Genomic DNA, 24,177 nt, shown 5'->3' with positions numbered 1-24,177 from the left:
CATGATATTTGGGAAATTAGTTTGTAACTTTTGGAGGAATTAGGCATTGGAATTTTCAGGAATTTCATTAGAAATTGGGTGAAAGGTGTATGTATATATATATATATATATATACAGTCATGGACGAAAATGTTGACACCCCTGGAATTTTTCCAGAAAAAACATCATTTCTCCCAGAAATTGTTTCAATCAACAAATGTTTTTGGTATCCACGTGTTTATTTCCTTTCTGTGCATTGGAACAACACAAAAAATCCGAAGGAAAAAGACAAAATTGACGTAATTTTACACAAAACTCAAAAAATGGGCTGGACAAAATTGTTGGCACCCTCAACTTAATATTTGGTTGCACACCCTTGGGAAAAAATAACTGAAACCAATCACTTCCTATAACCATCAACAAGCTTCTTACTCCTCTCAGCTGGAATTTTGGACCACTCTTCTTCTCCAAACTGCTCCAGGTCTCTCAGATTTGAAGGGTTCCTTCTTCAGCAGCAGTTCTGAGATCTCTCCATAGGTGTTCAATGGGATTTAGATCTGGACTCATTGCTGGCCACTTCAGAACTCTCCAGCTTTGTCTCCAACCATTTCTTGGTGCTTTTTGAGGTATGTTTGGGGTCACTGTCCTGCTGGAACACCCATGACCTCTGACCCAGACCCAGCTTTCTGACACTAGGCCCTACATTGCGGCCCAAAATGTTTTGATAGTCTCCAGATTTCATGATTCCTTGCACACAGTCAAGGCACCCAGTGCCAGAGGCAGCAAAACAACCCCAAAACATCCTTGAAGCTCCTCCATGTTTGACTGTAGGTACTGTGTTCTTTTCTCTGTAGGCCTCATTCTGTTTTCTGTAAACAGTAGAATGACGTGCTTTTCCAAAAAGCTCTACCTTAGTCTCATCTGTCCACAAAATGTTCTCCCAGAAGGATTGAGGCTTACTCAGGTACATTTTTGCAAACTCCAGTCTGGCTTTTTTATGTCTCTCTGTCAGCAGTGGGGTTCTCCTCGGTCTCCTGCCATAGCGCTTCATCTCATTCAGATGACCACGTATGGTCCCAGCTGACACTTTTGCACCCTGAGTCTGCAGGACAGCCTGAATCTGTGTGGAAGTTGACTGAGGATGTTTATCCACCATTCCAACTATCCTGCGTTGCATTCTTTTGTCAATTTTTCTCTTTCGTCACTTTTATGTAAATTTAGGAAATATTTTTGTTAATATTTGGGGTCTTTTGTTTTATTTTTTATTTTCTTGGATATTTTGGAAATTAATAAGTAATTTATTGGGGGGGCTTTGAAATATGGGGGAAAGGTTTATATATATTTGAATTTGTTTATGTTTTAAATTTTCATTGGAATTTGGATTTTGATTTGGAAGTTTTTTAAGACACTTTCATGTAAATTTAGGAAATGTTTTTGTTAATATTTTGGGTATTTGCTTAGATTTGCATTTTTTTGGATATTTGGGGAATTAATTACTAATTTTTTGGGCCGATCTGATAGGGACATGTCTTTGAGGGCTCTGAAATTAAAAAAACAAAAATAGTGAATATGTTAGGATATTTTTGGATTGGGGTCGTTTGTTTTTTGAGGGGTGGGGGATATTTTTTTTATGGAAATCTGGGAAACTATTTTGGAAATTTTTGGAAATTTGACTGGGAATTTACATAATCTCCCAGACAAAATTCCAGAAGGGCAGTGAAGGGCAGTGATTAAGCAGAAGCCTCTCCTCAGGGAGAAACAGAAAAGCCTCCTTTGTTTTTTTATTTGGAGTTTTTTCAAACTCAAAGTACTGCGCTGAACAATCCCTGGAGCAAGTCCTGGGTCTACCCTGGGTCTTCTCCTAGATGGAGGTGCCTGGAAGACCTCCACAGGGATCAGATAAACCACCTTAACCGACTCCATCCTTTCCTCTGGATGTCCGAGCTCACCATCGGCATCCTCAGACCACAGAGTTGAAACATGACGGTTTCAGAACGTGGCTGACGGTGGATGCAGCTGTCTGAACTGAACCGTCTCAGCTCTCATCATGTCAGCTGAGGATGTTTCCTGTCAAGCCGCAAATAAAAAAGGTTTCTGAATGCAGTTTAGACTGTTTGCAGGAAAATATCTTACAGTTTTTGTTCAAACCAAGATATGGTCCAACTTTAGGTGTCCAGGACTAAAATTTATTGTTGTGGTCTCAAACAGGTGTCAGTGTGGTTTAATTTGAACGATCAAAGTTTGAAAATGTGTGGTATCATAACAATGATATTTGTGTTTGACCACACTATAAAAATAAAAACTAAACTGAGAGGTGAGAAGGGTTTCATCGTGAGGAAACTTGGAAATTTGAATTATTTCAACATTTTTTTGGAGGTGACATTTGTCCTGACTGAGAAAACAAAATCCTCTCCTCCTCGTCCTCTCTCAGGTCCTCTTCTTCCTCCTCATGTCGGCCATCTTGGCTGTTAAAAGGAAAACAAATCCCTCCTTGAGTCGTCCGTGGAGGAGTCCATCTGCTCCATGCTGTGACATAAATATTCATAAAACGCTGCCGTGCCAAAGAGACGAAACCAACCAGGGAAACCAGACGGATGCAACCAGAGGAGCAGGGTGTGCAATCATTTATTTAGCCGATTATCAGCAACAAATCTCAGGATTTTAATCTTTTATTTTGTAAATATGATCTGTGACATACGGGCTTCCTTTGGAGCCCTGAGAAATCACGATGTAGAGACAACGAACCACAGTGAGTCTAAAGGAGAAGTTTAAACGTCTGTTACAGATTCAGTCTTCTTTTTCAGTCTCACATTTATTAGACCTCAAATTTTAAACCTGTTTTTTACATTTAAAGATAATCTGTAGAAATCAGAGAAAAACTTTGAATGAACAGCAGAGACATATATAAGACAACTTAAAGGGTCTGTGTTTTTTCACTGGTAGAGCTCATGTTCAGTTAAAGTCAGAGGTCTCAGCATTCAGCAACAAGAGCAGAAAAAAACAGCCTCTGTGTCATTCAACCTCCCAGCACTCTCAGTTCAAAATATTAGGAACAGAACTGAGCTCACTGACCAATCAACATCGACGAGGGGCGGGACTTCTGGTGGAGGGGACACTGATCAGATCATCCTTACTTTCCAAAGTAAAGTCAGTTAAATAAAAATCTGTAAAGTAAAATAAGTGGCTGCATGAATACATAAGCTGCTGAGGAGCATCCCCACAGCATGATGCTGCTGAGAAGCATCCCCACAGCATGTTGCTGCTGAGAAGCATCCCCACAGTATGATGCTGCTGAGAAGCATCCCCACAGTATGATGCTGCTGAGAAGCATCCCCACAGCACGATGCTGCTGAGAAGCATCCCCACAGCATGTTGCTGCTGAGAAGCATCCCCACAGCACGATGCTGCTGAGAAGCATCCCCACAGCACGATGCTGCTGAGAAGCATCCCCACAGCATGATGCTGCTGAGAAGCATCCCCACAGTATGATGCTGCCACCAGCGTGCTCCACAGTGGGGATGGTGTGTTTGTGGTGAGGTCAGTGTTTGCTGTCTTGTCTGATGGACTAAAAGCTCCATTCTGGTCTCATCACCTACACATTACTTTGCAGAAATCTGTTTTCACTTTGATGTTAAAGAGATTTTTAATTTTTGTTAAAAAAGCCGAATTATATTGACCATGATTGATTTACAAAATCAATTAAAGGGTAAAACATCCAACACCCTGCCTTTGAAAACAACATTGTTCTACCATGAAGGCAGAGGTCGACTTTGAAGGCTGATAACAGATAACGATGAAAAGTGGTCGACCAAAACAAACCAGAAAAACACGAACAAATACAGTTATTTTTTAACAAGTAACAAACATCTGAACAGAACACAAAGACAGAAATAAATAAATAAAAGCTCCAGGTTTGACATTAGACGCTATTAGTAGAATATTCTGACAGAAATTTCCCTTCTACAGTGATGGATGGTTTGATGATTAAAGATCATATCTAGAGATGCACCAATGACGAAATCAATGCTACTTTTTACCCGGTTTTCTCCCTTTCTTAGCTCTGACTTGATAGAAAGCCTCTTTGATTGAAGGCTGCATGGACCAGAGGAGGAGGCTGTGTCTGTATTAGCTTAGACTGAGTGATAACTAGCTTACTGTGCAGGGAGACAAACTCCAAATGATGAAAACAGGTGCTGCTTTGTTGTGGAGTATTAACGCTAATGTGGAAACGTTCATTAATAAACTCAGGCATCACTTTCATTTACTACCCTTTAAAAACATTAAGGACAACAATGTCCATCTCAAAAAACTGCTCTGAAAACTTAACAGATTTAGTTTTTTTCTGCTTTTTTTGCATAATTCTCTTCAACAACTTCAGCTGTCAATCATTTTGAGGATGTTAACCCTTTAAATGCCAGTTTGATTACTCAAAGATCTAAAAATGTGGTTTGAATGGGAATCAATGGGACGTTTTTATCCTTAATGACTCTGAAGCTGGGCTGTCCAATTTGGGGCCCGCGGGCCAACTTTGGCCCACAAGCTATTATTTTTGGCCCGCTGGCCGTGTTCGATTTTTTTTTTTTTTTTTCAAAATTGTTATCTTCCCACTGCCAGCAGTCTAAATATTTCTTTCAATATTTATTTATTGTCGCACTTCCTCTCCTGACCACAAATTAACATTGTGTTACATTGGGGGTAGGGTGGCGCTGTTGAGCTCCCGTCAGCTCAGATCTGGAAGCCCCTGACCAGAGAGCGAGTCAGTGACAAGGTGCTGGGGTTAAGCCGGGGTCATGGCAGAGATGGAGTGTGTGAGGCAGTGGCACACTGATAAGAGAAAGTTTCAAAATAGTTGGGAACATGAGAACTTTTTTACTAAAACTGATTTCAAGGCGGTATGCCCAATCAGTATTTGTACCGTATGGATGTTCAGTAATTTCATGCTGTGAAACACAATGAAGAAAACTGTTATTCATTTTCAAAATTACTTTGTATGAGTTATTATTTTGCACAATTATGCTATAGGCACATTTAATTCCTGCACTGCGACATGAATGTTTAGTTTTGGACCGCGACCCTCCACCCCGCTTCATTTTTGGCCCTTCACTGAAAAGAATGTGGGCACCCCTGCTCTAAAGGGTAGTAAATGTTAAATCAGATGCTACTCAAAAACTAATGATGCATCAAAGTCAATATTTTGGCTAATGTTTGACACACCCAGGACTGATTTAAAAAAACACCCCCACCCCCCAACATTAGTTATCTGGAAAATAATTACTGTTTATGTGTTTTTTATTAGTAAAAATATGACCATCCTGTAATCAAACTGGCATTTAAAGGGTTAAAATCCTCAGAATGATTGAATGTTTGGTAGTTTTGAGCACAGCTGAAGTTGTTTAAGAGATTTATGCAAAAAATTAATAATAATAATAATCTGTTAAGTTTTATAGCAGTTTTTTGGAAGTGGACGTTTTTGTCCTTAATGGCTTTAAAGGGTAGTAAATTAGTTTCACAGTGTTCCCCTGACCTATTCGCACAATCGAAATTTGACCTAAAAAAACTTGCCTCAAAAGAAACTTTGTTACAAAAAATGAGTCCATATGCACTAAAACAGCCAGAATGGTGAGCAGAGAAAGAGGAAAGATTTGTCTAAAAGGATAAAAATGTCCCTAGAGATGCCTGAGGGTTAATATAAACACTCGTCGCTAGCTTACATGCTAACTGTCAACAAACAAAACACAAACACTGATCCACAAAACAATAAAGATACAGAGAACTCTCAGGCTTGATCCAGGAGGAGGTCGTGGTCTAGAACCCCAGGCACAGAGGTGTAAAGGTCCTCCTCTTGCTCCGCCCCCTTCGCCTCTGCCTCTGTCTCCGTGGTGGCGTGACTGGTCATCTTGGCGTCAGAGCTGGCGTCCTTGGAGACAGGAGTCTTCTTCTTCCCCTCTAACCAGTACGTCACCATGTCTCCTTTCCCCTGTGAGCAGAGATTCAAAGTGTCAGAGCTTAAACATGAAAAGAATCCAAAATCTGCAGTTCCACCAGTGTCCACTAGAGGCGGGTCTAAAAGACTGAAAGCCTCATAGAGCCCCATGTTAAAAAGTCCAACTTTACATGAGGATTAAACGTGATTACAGCCTGCTTCAAAGAACAAACTTAGTGTGAATAGTTCATGTCTTTACTGACCTACACTTTACAGGGAAGACTTCATAAGTTCGTTTTTTGTGAGGTGGTTTTAGAGACAGACGGGGCGGGTCTGACTTTCCTATCAGGATTCAGACCCCCTTCAGTTTGTTTCTATCCAAACCTTGGACCCACCTTGACCTGCAGAGTCCCTCTGCACTCCAGCACGTAGCCTCCGATCTCCTCCAGCAGGTAGAACGTGCTGGAGCTGCACTGGATCTTCAGGGCTGAAACGACAGCACCATAAAGGGACAGTTCACTAAATTTTTCAGATTTTACACCTTTGACTTTAGAGTGAGTTTATGACATGGAAATAGGATGGAAGGATGTTGTTTAGGGGCAAACCGTATTCCTCTTAATTCTGAGAAAGTCACATTTAAACCATCATAAACCTAAAAGCCACATGGAACAGGAAGTCTTGCCTGAAACCCATGAAACGCTCACACTGGAACTAAAGAATCTCCATCCTCTGTTCCCGGGGCTATGAGGCATTGATGATGATGATAGACTGATGATCAATGATATAGCTGTTTTAATGTTACCGAGGCTGTTTGACTCCATCCTGGACGCCGTGTTGACCGTGTCTCCAAACAGGCAGTAACGGGGCATCTTGGTCCCAACAACCCCAGCGACCACCGGACCTGAGGACACAAAGTATCAACGACGGCCTGGTTAGTTAAAAGGCTGTGCATCGGTAGCACCGCCAACGTTTCACGCTAAAAACTCAAACAGGATGGTCGTTTCTGGTATCTACGACAACAACTCAGCCAAAGTCAGGTGTCTAAAATCTGGAGGCGGGGACAGCCCTACCGGAGTGAATCCCGGCCCGTATCTGCAGCTGCGTGCTGGGTTTGTGGGGGATCCTGAAGGTGCGACACACGCCCACCAAGTCCAGAGCCATGCTGGCGATCTCTGAGGCGTGGAGGATCCCGTTCTCCCGGGGGACGCCGGACACCACCATGTCTGCGCAACCACAAGGGGATAAAATCAACGCCAGTTTACCACGCCGACACTACAGTAGACCAATCAGAGCTTATCCTGGTTGCAGACTTCCAGTTCTATGTGCAGACCTGCTAAAGTTACCGTGTGTATGCGTGTCACCTACAGGCGTCGCCGATGGTCTCCACCTTGTAGACGTCGTAGTTGTCGATGATGTCGTCAAACGTCGTGTACAGTTTGTTCAGGAAGTCGACGACCTGGTACGGCGTGCTGCTGCTGGACAGCTGTGTGAAACCTACAATGTCACTGCACAACACAGACAAACGCGGGGTTAAATCTTCATGGTTTGCCTTGTGAGGCCTGAATGTCGTCTCTTAGAGACAAATCAGGGATGAGATTCTTCCGGATAAGTCTGGAACTCAGGAAAATCATGGATATCCTTCCTCCCAACCTGACCGCTTCTTTGACCAAATGTCTCTACTAACAGTGAGTTCTACTAAGGCAGTGGTCCTCAACCTTTTCAGGCTGGGACCCCCAAAAATAAAGGTGTAAGAAACTGGGGACCCCCGCTGTACGTGAGGGTGGTTGAACACAGCCATGAACATTCGGGAATATTCATGTGGAGACAAGGCCGTCCATTAGAGGGTACTTTACCTGAAAATAACCACTCTTACCAAAGAAGCAAGTATATTTTGATTCATTCGTGCGGTAGATAGCCTTCTTAATAATGGGCTCAAATCCCTTTTTTTAAAAATAGAAACAAAATAGGTTAAAAATGGCTAGAATAGGTTAGTAATGGCAAAAACCAGTGGAAAAGGTGGTGAAATTGGATTTTAAAAGTAGCAGATATTGGTTAGAAGTGGCAAAAATTTGATCAAATAGGCAAAAACTAAGCAAAAAGTGGCAAAAATTTCTTAAAGCTGCAAAAACTGGCATAGATAGTGGTATGGGGAATTAAAAAGTGGCTGAAATGACTTTAAAATGGCAAAAATGGCTGGAAAATTTGGTTAAATGGAATGAAAAATTGATATAAACTAGCAAAGAGGATTGACTAAGAGAGAAAAATGGGCAGAAATGGGTTAAACTGGGAAAAATGAGCATATCAAATAGTGAAATTGGTTAAAATGTGGTTGAAAGTGGCACAAATGGACATAAAAACTGGTAAAAGTGAGTTAACAGTGGAAATAATAGGTCACTAGAGACAAGTAGAGGTGGAAAATGGCCAGAATTGTTTAGAATTGGCAAAAAAGGCAGAAAAATATGGTGAAAAGGTTTTAATATTGACAACAATTGGTTAAGAGTGGTAAAAATATGCTGAAGTTGGCAAAAGTTGGTGGGAAAAAGTGATGAAAATGGGTTTAAATTTGGCAAAATTGGTGTAAAAGGGCTAAACTGTGTGAAAAAGAGGCAAAAATGGATTCAACTGAAACTGATGAAAAGTGGTTAATACTGGAGACAGGACTGGGAAGGAAAAAACATATAAAAAAATATTCATTTATTAAGGCATCTGGCGACCCCCTCTAATGGTCTCATGACCCCCGATGGTGTCCCCACCCCAAGGTTGAGAACCACTGGCATAGCAGACGCAGCGGTAAGACGCCCCTGTGACTGACTGTGAAAACGAAAGCAAGATCAGGGTCTGCCGAGCCAAAGCGGACCACTCTCTGGAGACAAACCTGCAGTTCCTTCCTCTCCTACCTGAAGAAGACGGTGGCGCTGACGTAACTCTGAGCCTGCAGAGGTTTCCCCTGCCTGAGGTCATCAGCCACCTGCTTAGGAAGCATACCTGCAGCAGGGATACGGAAATGTTTCATAGCATCATAAACGATACAGAAAGTACATGAACAATGAGCATCTATAAATATTTGATTTAAGTGATGTTACATTTAGAACTGAATATTTGAACAGATGTGAGCCCAGCTCTGCACATGCACACACATTCCAGAGTGATTTTAATTGTTAAAAAGGTCATTTCTTTGTGGGAAATCTTAAAGCTGGTTTGGTTACACAGTTAAATATAACACTGTATCACGCTGATCATCAACTGGTGGCCCGAGGGCCAAATCAGGCCCCCCAAAGCTTCCTGTCCGGCCCCCAGAAGATCATTAAATTCAGAAAAGAAGATGTTGTGGTTTTACGAGTGTCTTTTGGCTTCAAATGTCTGCAGCTGTTAATTCCATCCAAATAAATTAGTATTGAAGTAGCTCTAGAACGCTCTGATGTTGACCTGTATTTACAGAAATTCACTCGTCATTCATAATTGGTAAATATATTTTTAAAAATAGGCTAAGACTGGCAGAAATGTTGCAAAAATGGCCTGAGTAGGTGATGAAAAGGTGTTAGAGGGTGGCAAAATGGGTTGTGGAGAGACACAAAAGGGCAAAAATGTGCAGGAAAAGAGGTTAAAATGTGGCAAAAAAAATGGTAAAAGAGAAAAAAAGAGGAATAAAGTATAAAATAATGAGTTATTACGGGCAAAAAAAAATGGTAAAAGAGAAAAAAAAGAGGAATAAAGTATAAAAAAATGAGTTATTACGGGCAAAAAAAAATGGTAAAAGAGGAAAAACGCGTCACGCCTTCGATCTTCAGACACCGGCCTACTTTCCATGCCCAAAACCAAACTCCGAACCTATGGAGACAGAGCCTTCAGTGCTGCAGCTCCCACCCTCTGGAACACTCTTCCTGCAGACATCCGTAGCGCTCCATCTCTGGACATTTTCAAAAAATGTCTCAAGCACCACCTGTTCACCACAGCCTACAGTCTTCACTAAACCAGCCCTCACACTCATCCTACCCCTCACATAGTTTGTCCATGTCTATGTGTTCCTGTAAAGCGTCCTTGGGTTTCTTGAAAGGTGCTATATAAATTCAAGATATCATTATTATTATTATTATTATTAAAAAGTATAAAAAATTAGTTACTAGTGGCAAAAATGCAGCAAAAAAATTAATGAAAAAGGGTTAAAAAGATGCAAAAATGGATACTAGAGTGGCACAAAAGGGCAAAAATGTGTAGGAAAAGAGGTTAAAATGTGGCAAAAAATTGGTAAAATAGGAAAAATGGGGCAAAAAGTATAAAAAATGAGTTATTAGTGGCAAAAATGCTGCAAAAAAGTAATGAAAAACAGTTAAAGAGTGGCAAAAATGGATAAAATAGTGGCACAAAGAGGCAAAAATGTGCAGGAAAATTGGTAAAAGAGGAAAAAAGAGACAAAAAGTAAAAAAATGAGTTATTAGGGGCAAAAATGTGCAGGAAAAGAGGTTAAAATGGGCAAAAGTGTGAAAAGAGGAAAAAAGAGGCAAAAGGTATAAAAAATGAGTTATTAATGGTAAAAATGAAGCACAAAAGTAATGAAAAAGGGTTAAAAAGTGGCAAGATGGATACAAGAGTGGCACAAATGGGGAAAAAATGTGCAGGAAAAGAGGATCAAGGGCAAAAGTGTCAAAAGAGGAAACAAAAAGAGGTAAAAGGTATAAAAAATTAGTTATTAATGGAAAATATGCTGCAAAACAGTAATGAAAAACAGTTAAAGAGTGGCAAAAATGGATATAAGAGAGGCACAAAGGGGTAAAAATGTGCAGGAAAATTGGTAAAAGAGGAAAAAAGAGACAAAAAGTAAAAAAATGAGTTATTAGGGGCAAAAATGTGCAGGAAAAGAGGTTAAAATGGACAAAAGTGTCAAAAGAGGGAAAAAAAGAGGTGAAAGGTATAAAAAATGAGTTATTAATGTCAAAAATGCTGCTAAAAAGTAATGAAAAACTGTTAGAGAGTGGCAAAAATGGATATAAGAGTGGCACAAAGAGGTGCAGGAAAATTGGTAAAAGGAAAAAAGAGACAAAAAGTATAAAAAATGAGTTAGTGGCAAAAATGCTGCAAAAAAGTCATGAAAAACGTATAAAAAGTTGCAAAAATGGATATAAGAGTGGCACAAAGGGCAAAAATGTGCAGGAAAATTAGTCAAGGAGGGAAAAAAAGAGACAAAAAGCATAAAAAATGAGTTATTAGGGGCAAAAATGTGGCAAAAAAAATGAAGAAGTAATGAAAAAGGGTTAAAAAGTGGCAATATGGATTCTAGAGTGGCACAAAGGGGCAAAAATGTGCAGGAAAATTGGTAAAAGGAAAAGATGTGGCAAAAATTGGTAAAAGAGGAAAAAAGAGGCTAAAAGGTATCAAAAATGAGTTAAAAATGGCAAAAATATTTCAAAAATAGCCTGGCTAAGTAGTGAAAAGCGGTTAAAGAGTGAGACGCAGGAACAGTCATTGGCAGGAAAGTTGCAAAAATGGGTTAAAGTGTCAAAATGGATAAAAGTGGCAAAAATGATCAAAAATAAGTTGAGGGGCAGAAAATGCTGCAGAAATGTCCAAATGAAGTAATGAAAGGGTTAAAGTGTCAAAAATGAATGAACATGAGTGTTTAATCACAGTAGGGGACTTTCAGGGACCCGGACAGTCCTGTGGGCCGGTCTGTCTCTTTGTGTCCTGCTTCATTATAGATAACAGGGCTAGATCTCACTGTAATACCTAAAAATGTCCAGAGTTTCTAAAAGAAATACAAATACTAACACAATAATGTTTTAATCAGACCAAAATATATTTGTGTATTTGAAAGTCCGGCCCCCAGAGTCTGTGGAGACTAGATCTGGCCCTGGTGTATAGTATGGCCTAGTATTATAATTATGAAAACATAAATTTATGACGTCTAAAATGTAGTTTAGCATGTCTGTCAGGAACCAGGAAGTGTGTGTCGTACTGTAGAGCAGACGGTCCGTCCTCTGCTTCTCGTGCATCAGATCCTGAGTCCTCTCTGCCACCAACACCTCCAGGTGTTTGCTGTACTTCTCCATCTGGAACAGACAACCTCTGTGATTGGTCAGATGACCCACCAATCAAGCCCCCACCCACTGGCTAAATACAACCCCAATTCCAAAAGAGCTGGGACATCGTATAAGATGTGAATAAAAACAGCAGTCAGTGATTGTCAGATCTCATAAACCCATATTTGATTCGTGTTGAAACTGAGACGTTTAATTCTTTCAATTGAAACTGTTTTGAACTTTCACCACTCAAAAACATTTGGAGCATCAAAACAGGAAGAAGACCCAGGACTGTTGAGCAGCTAGAATACTCCATCAGACAAGAATGGGACAACATTCCTCTTCACAATGGTAACCATGGCCCTGTCCCTACATTTTTGAGATGTGTTGCTGCCATCCAATTCAAAATGTGCTAACACTTTTTTAACGTCCCAGTTTAACATCTAATCTGTTGTTTATTTTCTATTGTGAATCAAATCTGAGTTTATGAGATTTGACACTCATTGTTTTTGTTTACATTTTTCACAACGTCCCAGCTTTTTTGGAGCTGGCTAGATTTCTAGCGTGTACTGGTGCAGACTGTTACCAGGTTCATCATCATGTCCACAGGGCTGACTTTGATCGGGTTGATTCGGTGAACAAACTTCCTGATTTGTTCAAAGGTGGGGCGGTGGGCGGGGTTATGAGAGCGGCATCGTCTGATCAGCTACGGAAGCACACAAAGGACAAAAGACAGCAGGAAAGGTTGGACGAATATCCTTAAACAGACAGCTGGAAACGTTGTAAGATAACACATACAGCAGTGAAGTTTAAGGCTGATAATTTAAAACGATGTTGTTTCAGATGAAATAACGGCGTGCAGTCACCTCCACGTAGTCCGCAGGACAGGGACAGGTGCTGTCGGCTTTACTGGAGATCAGCTCAGGTAGGGGAGGACACCAGGCGCTCTCCAGGTTGGACTCCTCCGCCTACAGTCAACATTTTAATTTATCTGTTTAACCAGCAATGCAGCGGTAAAAATACTAAAGAAACACCCAAACAGAAAACAGAGACGTGATTGGACGGTCAGAGACTTACAGGGACGGGGTCACTGCGAGTGGCGATCTCCAGCAGAATGATGGAATAACTGTGAAAACACACACTATTTTTACACACTTTAAGGAAGTGTCTGGCGTATTTAGGACAAATACACAACCCTTCATGGCAACCAGCAGCGTTCAGGATGTAAACAAAGGTGTCATTCATTCATTTTGGACCAAAAGTGTTTAGTTTAATCACTGCGGTTCTCAGGAGGCAGAGGAGATCATGTGTGAACTAGATCAAAATTGCAATTTCAGCTGAAATTGCATGGGGATGCTGAGAGCTGACTTGTGGAAGAACTGCTGAAAATAGCCCAAAGCACAAAAATAGCTGGAAATAGCTGAAAATAGCATAAAATAGCACAAAAGTAGCTGAAAATGGCATAATGGCCTTTAAAAAGAGCTAAAGAGAGCTAAAAAATAGCTGATTTGGCCCAAATGTAGCTGAAAACTTCATTCAATGGCTGAAAAAGCATAGAAGTAGCTGAAAATGGCATTCAATAGCTGCAAAAAGGGATAGAAATAACTGAAAGTAGCTAAAAAAAGCTAAAAATAGCTTAGGAATAGCTGATTTTGGCCTAGAAGTAGCTGTGAATTGCATTCAATGGCTGAAGAAGCATAGAAGCAGCTGAAAATAGCATGAAAATAGCATAAAAATAACATGAAATAGCATAAAATGGCATAAAAGTAGCTGAAATGGCATTCAATAGCTGCAAAAAGGATAAAAATCAGTGAAAGTAGGCTAAAAAAGCTGAAAATAGCTTAGGAATAGCTGATTTTGGCCTAGAAGTAGCTGAAAATTGCATTCAATGGCTGAAAAAAGCATAGAAATAGCTTAAAATAGCATGAAAATAGCTATTTTTAAAAAAATTCTTTAAGTTAGAAATGAGAAAAGTCAGAGCAGTTGAATGACAAAGAAACTGAAATTTTTAAAGTTTAAATGGTGCCAATATGACAAAGTATGAAGGAGGAGATAGCAGACACGGAAGAATAATAATAAAGAAAATGGCCGCTGGGAATATCAATAGTGTGTATGCTTACTCAGCATCCTCACTAATGAGAACTTTAGTGCATATTAATCATATCAGCTTTAGCTCAGAATAAAGTTTGGGTAAAGCCTAGAGAGCAGTATTCTTCAGGGTTAGACGACCCTTTATTTTGGGAAACTGGGAAAAGTCTACATCTCATACCTGAAGACGTCTCCGGCCAGCGTCGGCTCCACGTTAGTGTTATGAAACTCAGGTGGCATGTACACCTCTAAGAGTCGCTGCTGATAGGTGGAAAGAGGCTCCGCCCCATCGTCCCTGCGATACATCCTCAGCCCGTAATCTAAGAAGGAAACCAAAATCTAGAAGTTAATCATCTGACAAGCACTTAAGGGTTTACGGCGAGCTAATGAGGTTTAAAATTCTAACATTGTCAAGGTGAATTTATGTTTTTGGATGGTCTTTGGGCCAATACCACCACTGTTTCATATTTAAGTTTGAAAACATGATTGTCTATGGCTAGCTATGAAAAAGAGCTGTTAAATAGAGCAGAATATCATCTGCGTATAAACAAATGTTCATTCTATTGTTGTGTATAATACAGGAGTGTTACGGAAAAATTTGGTTTGGTACGTACCTTGGTTTGAAGTCACGGTTCAGTATGGTAATTAAAGTGAATAAATGACAGAATTTATTGTTTTTTTGTTTTATTAAATTGTATTAAAATAAATAGGCTGCATAAATTACACTTAAATAATTAATAATGCTGTGACCTCCTTCCAAAAGATGTTCAATGAATAAAGATATAACTAAATAAATACATTTTTGAATTACTTGGTTACTTTTATATTGATATATTTATATCCACTCTTTAAACGCTAAAATTTCCCAGCCAACTTGAACACATTATCTTACTATCATAAGTTAGCTTTTTAAGTATGCTAATTAGCATCTATCCTGCTGATTTCAACACGGTCTTCAGGTCTGTTATCTGGGAGTATCCCAGAATATTCCAGATTCCTGAACAGGGTACTTTTATTTGGGAATATTCAGACTGTTGCTGTTGTTTGCTGTGGTAGTGAGCTTAGTTCCACATGTACCCTTTCTGTACATGTCTGTACCGTACCGAGAGGCCCGTACCAAATCGGTATGGTATGAATACACATACCTTTACACCCCTAGTATAATATGATCACTGAAACCTACTTTTACTTACAGCCATGTTTTTAAGAAATTTTACATTCTTTTTTGTCCAGTGCTTCTGCTGCCAAATGTAAGCCTGCAAACATTCAGGGTTTATGGGGAGCTTTTGAGGTTTAAAAATTCTGAAATTAATAAAAGGTTATGTTTTTGAACAGTCTTTTGGGCCAAAACCACCACTGTTTTATGTTTATGATAAGGGCAAACTGAGGCTAGACGCGAAAAAGGCTGTTAAATAGAACACTGTATCATCTGCATATAAACAAATCTGCACTGTTTTTCATTCTATTGTGGTGTACAAAAATACTGTATTAATATAATCACTAGAACTATTGAATATATTTCTACAAGTAGATCCATTGTTTTAAGAATAAGAACTTTAAAATTGTTTTTTTTTTTTTCCAATGCTTACAATGTCCAGTGAAAACCCTCAAACATTCAGGATTTACAGTGAGCTCTTCAGGTTTAAAAAGTCTTAGAATATATAAGAAAATGTGACGTTTTCAAATCCACTATGAGGCCAGTACCACCATTGTTTTATATTTACGCTAAAACTTCATTAAAGTCTAAGGCTAGACAAGAAAAAGAGCTGTTAGATAGAAGACGATATCATCTGCGTATAGACATATTTGCACTCTTTTTTCATTCTATTAATGTTTACAAGAAGATTGTGTGTATATATATATATATATATATATATATATATATATATATATATATATATATATATACTATCACTGGCATTAAAACCATTGAATATATTTCTACAAGTAGATCCATTGTTTTAAGAATAAGAACTTTAAAATTGTTCTTTTTCTAATTCTTCCACTGTCCAGTGAAAACCCTCAAGCATTCAGGATCTACAGCGAGCTCTTCAGGTTTAAAAAGTCTTAGAATATATAAGAAAATGTGGTGTTTTCAAATCCACCAAGAGGCCAAAACCCCCACTGCTTAATGTTTATGTTAAAGGATAACTGACGTTCAAGGCTAGACGAGAAAAAGAGCTGTTAAATAGAACACGGTATCATCTGAGTATAAACAAATCTGCTCTCTTTTTTTATTCTATTGTGTACAAAAAATTTGTGTTTATATGTAACTGCCGCTCGAAACTATATTAACCCCTTAACGCCTGTTGTATCATATTTGATACATACTTTTATGATACCTCTAATCAATATGATCAATAAATTACCCAGAGAAACTTCTGAATACAATCTGATAAATGATAAAAATGCCCTCAAGTGGATTATCTGTTACCAAAAACACCTAATGAATTAAATGAGATACTTAAAATATATTTGTTGAATGTAATGGAAATTTTGATTTTTTTTTTTCTATTTCAGTGGAAAGTGAAATAAACATTTTAGTTTCGAGAAAATGAGTATTTTCTGGCTATTATTTGTGTTTTCAGGCATTATTTTTTAAAATGATAGCCTTAGGTATACAATTAAAACATGTAAATTCATTCATGCCTGTTTTTGTTTGCTAAAGAGTGAACAGGATGATCATGGATCTTTAATTTTGCAAATCAAAGTCTACCATCTCTTTATACTACAGTATTCATATGTCTTCCATGCAGTGATCTACCTGTGATTTTGCAGACCCAGCGGTCGTCTAAGACACAGTTGAGAGATTTGAGTCGACCGTGGCAGATCCTGTGCTGGTGGAGGTATGACATTCCTCTGGCGATGTCTGTAGCAAAGGAAAACCTGGAAACACAAAAAATGTGAGTTATCTAAGTGCCTTAATAACATTTATACCTATACATTTGTTTTATTACAAGTCTCCCACATGTAACAGCAAGAAAATGGAAATTAAAAAATTTCCTTTGAGGGAAAATCTTTCTCTGAAGTATTGTGAACATGAGGTAGTACGCTTTTATTGTATTTCTAATCATCTATTATCTGTACCAGTGGTTCTCAGCTGGTCAGCATTTGGACCCGTCATCTTGGACGCCTGGACTGGTCACAGTCAATCATAGGCCTGACATATAGAAGCAGACAACCAGCCATGCTCACATCTATGGGCAATTTAGAGTCCCTAATCAGCCACTATTGTTTACAGGCTGCAGCTGCCCCTGATAAACACACTAGTTATCATGGTGCTGATTGGTCCAGTGATGCTCTGACTAGTGTTTCTGCTTAAGCTTTGACAGATGGATCCGTCAGATGGCAGACCTGCAATCTGGACTGAAAAACACCTTCTGGGTCCACAGAACCAGGACTAGCAAAACTCACCTGCTTAAAGTAGCTGCTTATTTGTGAGTCTACCTGAATCCCCAGTTTAGCGGGGTCTCCTCGTTAAGAAGAACATCGTTAAGGCTTCCTTTTGGGCAGTACTCCGTCACTATGGCGACGTTGGGCACCTCAACACAACCACCAATGAACTTGCAGAGGTTAGGGTGATCCAGCTCCCTGGAGACAAAGAAAGACGAGGAGATGTGAAGGTCACACAGGATGAGGAACGGCGGTCAGCGTGGGTATGTCTTACCTGACCTGTTTGACTTCCTGTCTGATGGTTTTGGACAGAGAGAACGTCTTTGTTTGGATCCTCTTTATCGCCACCGTCCTGCCATCACTGGAACAGAGAGACATCTTTACAGAATCCTTCACGAATGTCTAGATTTGTTGGTAAATTCTCTATCTTAATTAGCAGCACATTTGCATCAGTCTTGCCTTTTGTGCTTGTTTTCTATTATTTCTTATGTTTAACTTGAGAGCAGTGACCTCTGGTGTTGGTTATAGATGAAATGCATTACTGCAATAAAAAACTGTAATTCCTCCAGTGACCACTAGAGGCTGGATCCAAAAGCAGAGCAGGTCCCATTTACACCCATGATAAATAATTAAATTAGTTTGATTACATTTTTTTCTGACTCTATGGCTCATTTTATTTATTGGCATCCACTGTATGAGGCAGATTTTTCTTTTACTTTTGTTTTTTAATTTTTGTTTTTGAAGGCTAAAAATTATTCATACTTGGGCGTGAAATAGAGCCTCATCTTCTTAATGAGAAAAAAAAGTGTTGGTTGAGAAGATGAAGACAGATCCATACAAACACAATCACTACATTGACAGGGTGGCATTTAATAGACAGGAAGTTAGACAGATAGGAGGCCGTACTAGATCCCGGTGCTGGTGAAGGGGGTTTTCCTGGTCCCTGGTTGGCCAGTGTACGAGCTGAGGGCGGTGACACAGCTGGTGTTACTGTCGCTGTTCCCTACAGGGACACTCATGATGCTGCCCATGGTCATACGAGCCTCCTGATCTACACAGAAGACGAGAGAGACCACAGGGTCACTAATCACCGCCACTGAGGTCGAGTGTTGACAAGAGTATTAGAAACTCACTATGACAGGTCTGAAATCACCCTGACTGGTCTGAAATCTCTCTGACTGGTCTGAAATCTCTCTGACTGGTCCTAAATCACCCTGACTGGTCTGAAATCTCTCCGACTGGTCTGAAATCACCCTGACTGGTCTGAAATCTCTCTGACTGGTCTGAAATCTCTCCGACTGGTCTGAAATCACCCTGACTGGTCTGAAATCTCTCTGACTGGTCTGAAATCTCTCTGACTGGTCCTAAATCACCCTGACTGGTCTGAAATCTCTCCGACTGGTCTGAAATCTCTCCGACTGGTCTGAAATCACCCTGACTGGTCTGAAATCTCTCTGACTGGTCTGAAATCACCCTGACTGGTCTGAAATCTCTCTGAATGGTCTGAAATCTCTCTGACTGGCCTGAAATCTCTCTGACTGGTCTGAAATCACCCTGACTGGTCTGAAATCTCTCTGAATGGTCTGAAATCTCTCTGACTGGCCTGAAATCTCTCTGACTGGTCTGAAATCACTCTGACTGGTCTGAAATCTCTCTGACTGGCCTGAAATCTCTCTGACTGGTCTGAAATCACTCTGACTGGTCTGAAATCTCTCTGACTGGTCTGAAATCACCCTGACTGGTCTGAAATCCCTCTGACTGGTCTGAAATCTCTCTGACTGGTCTGAAATCCCTCTGACTGGTCTGAAATCCCTCTGAATGGTCTGAAATCGCTCTGACTGGTCTGAAATCTCTCTGACTGGTCTGAAATCACTCTGGTCTGAAATCACTCTGGTCTTAAATCTCTCTGACTGGTCTGAAATCACTCTGGTCTGAAATCGCTCTGACTGGTCTGAAATCCCTCTGATTGGTCTGAAATCACTCTGGTCTGAAATCGCTCTGACTGGTCTGAAATCACTCTGGTCTGAAATCACTCTGACTGGTCTGAAATCTCTCTGACTGGTCTGAAATAACTCTGACTGGTCTGAAATCTCTCTGATTGGTCTGAAATCACTCTGGTCTGAAATCGCTCTGACTGGTCTGAAATCTCTCTGACTGGTCTGAAATCACTCTGGTCTGAAATCGCTCTGACTGGTCTGAAATCTCTCTGGTCTGAAATCTCTGACTGGTCTGAAATCCCTCTGATTGGTCTGAAATCACTCTGACTGGTCTGATATCTCTCTGACTGGTCTGAAATCACTCTGGTCTGAAATCTCTCTGACTGGTCTGAAATCCCTCTGATTGGTCTGAAATCACTCTGACTGGTCTGAAATCTCTCTGACTGGTCTGAAATCAATTTTCTCATTTTAGTGCCACAGGGGTCTCTTTTTTTGGTACTTATTTTTGCCCATTTTTGCCAAGTGTATATACATATTTTCCCCACCCATTCAACTTCTTTTTTGCCATTTTGAACCCATTATTGTACCTTTTCTGCCCTGCTTACACCTTTTTTTCAATTTTTAATATATTGTTACAATTTCTTGCCATTTTTTTCCATTTCTTTTTTTACTTTTAACCATTGTTGCTGCTTTTTGACATTTCTTACCCCTTTTTTATGGCTAGAAAAAAAGATTTTTCACAATCTTTGACATGTATTAAATATTTTTGCTACTGTTTTGCAACTTTTAACCATTTTCTGCCACTATTTGCCCATTTTTACCACTTTTTTAGCTGCTTAATCATTTTTTTGCTCATTTTTGTCCATTTTAGCCACTCTTAAACCATTTCTGTTGCTTCTTGCCAATTTTAGCAACTTTTTTACAAACTTAATTTTTTTCAGTTTTTCACTGTTTTTGTCCTATGACCATTTTTTTGCCCAGTTTTGTCACTTTAACCCACATTTGCAGCTTTAACCTGTTTTGCCACTTTAACTAATGTTTACACTTGTTGCTGTGAGATGTTTGGACGACCTTGTTTGATGGTGGTGTATTCGATGATCCAGCTCTCGTCCCACAGCAGCTTCTGTTTCTGGTACCTCAGCCACTGGAGAATAAATGTCCCTCCATTAGCGCCTGTTATGTTGTTTTTATTTAAATGTGAGGGTCTGGAGTGTTTTCTCACCACAGCGGTCCCTATTATGCCGAGACAGAGCAGGCTGAGCGGCAGCCCGATGGCGAGCTTGGTGCCCACGCTCATGGGACAATCGCCACAGTCAGCGGGACAAGTGGAGCAAAGCTCCGCCTCCTCACAGACACCATCCCCACACACTGAAAAACAAGAGAAGGAAATCATCCGCCTGTTCTTGTTTCACAAATACCAGCTCTGCTCTGGGGTTGATACTGTTTCACTGTTCTCAGCAGAGGGCCTTGTCAACAACAATGGCGGCAGAAATCCTGAGACTATCTTTACTGCTCTAATCAGCTGATGACACCAGTTCAGGTTTTCTCAGAGAAACTTCCTTCAACCAAAGCAAATATAAAGCATACAGAGCATTTCAAAGCAGCAGTGCTGCCTCTCCACCTTAAAGCTAACAGAAAGTTCTGGTGAGAAACTCTTTAATACTGAGCTCTGTTAGCTTAAAACATCACTGCTGGAGCTGTAGATCTAGCTACACCAGCAGAACTCACCAACAGCAGGGTGCACCGTGCTTTTGGCCTCCAGAGCAGCCTGCATGGTTCCAACTCTTATGTGAGCGATGAGCGACGTTAGGCCGGCATGGAACAGAACCACCTGTAAGAAAGAGACACAGGTTCACCTGGTGCTGTGGACCAGTGGCTCTCAAATGGTGTGGCAAGGCTCACTAGTGTTTTTGGAACTTTTTGCCACATGTAACCCATTTTCGCTACCTTTTTGCCACTTTTCGCCCAGTTTTGCAATTGTTTGGCAATTTTTCGCCATTTTTTCCCATCACTTTAAACCTTTTTTTTTAACCACCTTTTAGCACTTTTAACCCTTTTTGCCACTTTTCTGCCACTTGTGATCTATACTGGCCACCTTTATGCCAATTTTTGTCTATTTCTGCTTTTGTTTGATGACTTCCTAGTCCAATTTTGCCCTTTTTCATCACTTTTAGCCCGTTTTAACCACCTTTTTACAACATTTAAGTCTTTAAGCCACTTCTAACCCATTTCTGCCACTATTTTGACACTTTCAACAAGTTGTTGCTAATTTCAGCCCATTGCTTGCCCCCCCCCCCCCCTTTTTTCATTTTACAAATTTTGACCCATTTCTGACATTGTTTTGCCTCTTTTTGACAATTTTGCAATATTTTATCATTACTTTAAAATTATTTTTGCCACATTTTTGCACACTTTTGCCGTTGTTTGACCATTTTTTTTCCCCAGTGTTGCCCCTTTTCCCTCATTTTTCACCCAATTTTACCACCTTTTTACAACATTTAATCCTTTTAGGCCACTTGTAACCCATTTTATTTTAGCTTTCAACAAGTTGTTGCCAATTTCAGCCCATTGCTTGACCACTTTTTTACCAACTTTGGCTCATTTCTGACATTGTTTTGCCCCTTTTTGCCCAATTTTGCACCATTTTTTTCCCATCACTTTAAACCTATTTTTGTCACCTTTTCACCCATGTTTGCCATCTCCCTGATCCCCCAGTAGTCTGGGCCCCAGAAAGCTCTCCCCATTATCTGCCCTTATAGGCCACCATGACTGTAACATTACATAAAAAGTCTATTTTGTATCTATTTAAATATGGTGTGCCCTGAGATTTTGGCTGAACCCTAGGTGTGCCTTGGGCGAAAAAAGTTTGAAAACCACTGCTGTAGAAACACCAGCCAGGAGAGGAAAGGCTGTCCCTAAACCTGAATCCATGTGAGTCTCAGAAATGGGGTTGATCCGGTTTAGGACCAGATGGACCTGCTGGTCCAATCACAGCTTAAATTCCTAGCATACATGAATGGATCCGCTCTTTTAATTCAAGGCTGGATGGGCCATTTGGGCATTTTACTGATGGGCTGACTCACTTTGGGGTGAAAAGGAAGGTCGCCCTGAAGGGTGGATAAAGAGGAGAGTTTTCCATGGGACCAGTCTGACTGGGGCCCCTGGAGGTCTGCCAAATCATGGTCCATTGTAAAATTAAGCTTTGAAGATCATTTTAATGACCTAAATAACAACCACTCTTTTATTTAATGAAAATGAATGAAACTATTTTAAAAGTGGCAAAAAAGGTAATAGTAAGGAGAAGAAATGGGCAAAAATGACCAGAAATCCTGGTTAAAGGGGTAAAGAAGTAGTATGAATGAATAATTTCAACATCAGACCTTGTCAGAGCTGTCAGTAAGACTGGGGTTTTATGAAATCCCACAGCCAACCACCAGACCCTAGACCAAAGACTGTGGCCTGGTGGTTGGTGAGGGCCAGGTGGGACCAACTTCCCAGTCTACAGGGTTTCCCTTTTAGGTCTATTTTAAGACTTGTTCTTGTTGATAGCTTCAGTTTGGTGAAAGTTTTGAGTCTTAAATCAGTTCGAGTTCACCAGGATGTTCAGATAACCCCGTCTCGACATCTGAGGGTCACCTTAGCCGTCCAGTTGGTCTGGGTCATCTTCCCCGAGGTCGAGATGGTGTGAGTGACGATTTTTCCATCATCAGGAATCCAGGGGCCACAGATGCTGGCTGATGTCTGAAAGTTTATGCGTAAAAAAACGTTATGATGATTATAGGGGGAGGAGAAGTCACTGACTGTAGATCTAAACTGTTTGTAAACCAGATACCCAGTCACTGACTGTAGATCTAAACCGTCTGTAGACCAGATACCCAGTCACTGACTGTAGATCTAAACTGTCGGTAAACCAGATACCCAGTCACTGACTGTAGATCTAAACCGTCTGTAAACCAGATACCCAGTTATTTATCAGGGCATTAGCTATGTCGGACCTAGCTGAGCTTTCTCTCAAACCTCGCCAAAGCTACAGGAAAAAGACCAAAAAAAAGTTCATACCATCAGCGCCAGAGGACAGGAGTGGATGTTGGCGTGATGGATGCAGCAATTCTCTCCGTTGGCGTCTGCCCAGTTCAGCGGACAGTCCACTTGTTCACAGAAGGTTCGAGCTGCTACAGCGTCTACGATTGAACTGAAGACCACCAGACGGTTTCAGAGGATCGCATCCACCAGTCTGAAACTGTTCAAAGATAATCATAATCCGGTGTAAAGACTGCTCTAACCTGTGCGTGAAGATGCTGTTGTCCATGGCCCACTGGTAGAAAGAGTCTCTGGCTGTGACCGAGTACACCACGCTGAACACCTCGCCGATCTTCACCGTCTCTGGAGGACGGACCACCCAGGCCATCTCCAGACCTGGACCACAGACCGACATCATAAAAAGAAATCCATGCTACATCAGACGATCCATGTTACACTCATCCATCCATGCAACATCCATCCATCCATCCACCCATCCATTTATCTGTGCAACATCCATCCATCAATCCATCCACCTGTGCAACATCCATCCATCCATCCATCCATGCAACATCCATCAATCTATCCATACAACATCCATCCATCCACCCATCCATTTATCTGTGCAACATCCATCCATCCATCCATCCATGCAACATCCATCCATCCACCCATCCATTTATCTGTGCAACATCCATCCATGCAAAGGCAATCAATCTATCCATCCATCCATCAATCCATGCAAAATCCATCTGTGCAACATTCATCCCTCCATCCATCCATCCATCCATCCATCCACTCATCCATCTGTGCAACATTCATC

The 24,177-nt window shown here is 40.5% G+C and overlaps 1 protein-coding gene across 1 annotated transcript in view; it reads right to left on the bottom strand.

Moving 5' to 3' along the window:
* Nucleotides 1–5,755: 5,755 nt before the first annotated feature.
* Nucleotides 5,756–24,177, bottom strand: part of LOC121504373 (atrial natriuretic peptide receptor 1-like) — a 22,064-nt gene continuing 3,642 nt past the window's right edge. The window contains exons 3-23 of the mRNA XM_041779082.1: nt 23,618–23,750; nt 23,394–23,526; nt 22,971–23,075; nt 21,063–21,165; nt 20,557–20,702; nt 20,406–20,478; nt 18,304–18,448; nt 17,672–17,758; nt 17,452–17,595; nt 16,769–16,890; nt 14,186–14,324; nt 12,994–13,042; nt 12,783–12,884; nt 12,503–12,622; nt 11,853–11,946; nt 8,800–8,887; nt 7,268–7,407; nt 6,973–7,125; nt 6,705–6,803; nt 6,298–6,389; nt 5,756–5,956 (exon numbers count right to left, since the gene is read on the bottom strand). Of these exons, the coding sequence (XP_041635016.1) occupies nt 5,756–5,956; nt 6,298–6,389; nt 6,705–6,803; nt 6,973–7,125; nt 7,268–7,407; nt 8,800–8,887; nt 11,853–11,946; nt 12,503–12,622; nt 12,783–12,884; nt 12,994–13,042; nt 14,186–14,324; nt 16,769–16,890; nt 17,452–17,595; nt 17,672–17,758; nt 18,304–18,448; nt 20,406–20,478; nt 20,557–20,702; nt 21,063–21,165; nt 22,971–23,075; nt 23,394–23,526; nt 23,618–23,750 (2,468 nt within the window). The remainder of the gene's footprint in view (nt 5,957–6,297; nt 6,390–6,704; nt 6,804–6,972; nt 7,126–7,267; nt 7,408–8,799; nt 8,888–11,852; nt 11,947–12,502; nt 12,623–12,782; nt 12,885–12,993; nt 13,043–14,185; nt 14,325–16,768; nt 16,891–17,451; nt 17,596–17,671; nt 17,759–18,303; nt 18,449–20,405; nt 20,479–20,556; nt 20,703–21,062; nt 21,166–22,970; nt 23,076–23,393; nt 23,527–23,617; nt 23,751–24,177) is intronic.

Source organism: Cheilinus undulatus, linkage group 22 (genome assembly GCF_018320785.1).
Source record: "Cheilinus undulatus linkage group 22, ASM1832078v1, whole genome shotgun sequence".
Taxonomy (NCBI): Eukaryota; Metazoa; Chordata; class Actinopteri; order Labriformes; family Labridae; genus Cheilinus; species Cheilinus undulatus.
The sequence above is the reverse complement of the archived record's forward strand: the minus strand, read 5'-3'. Positions and strand labels throughout refer to the sequence as shown.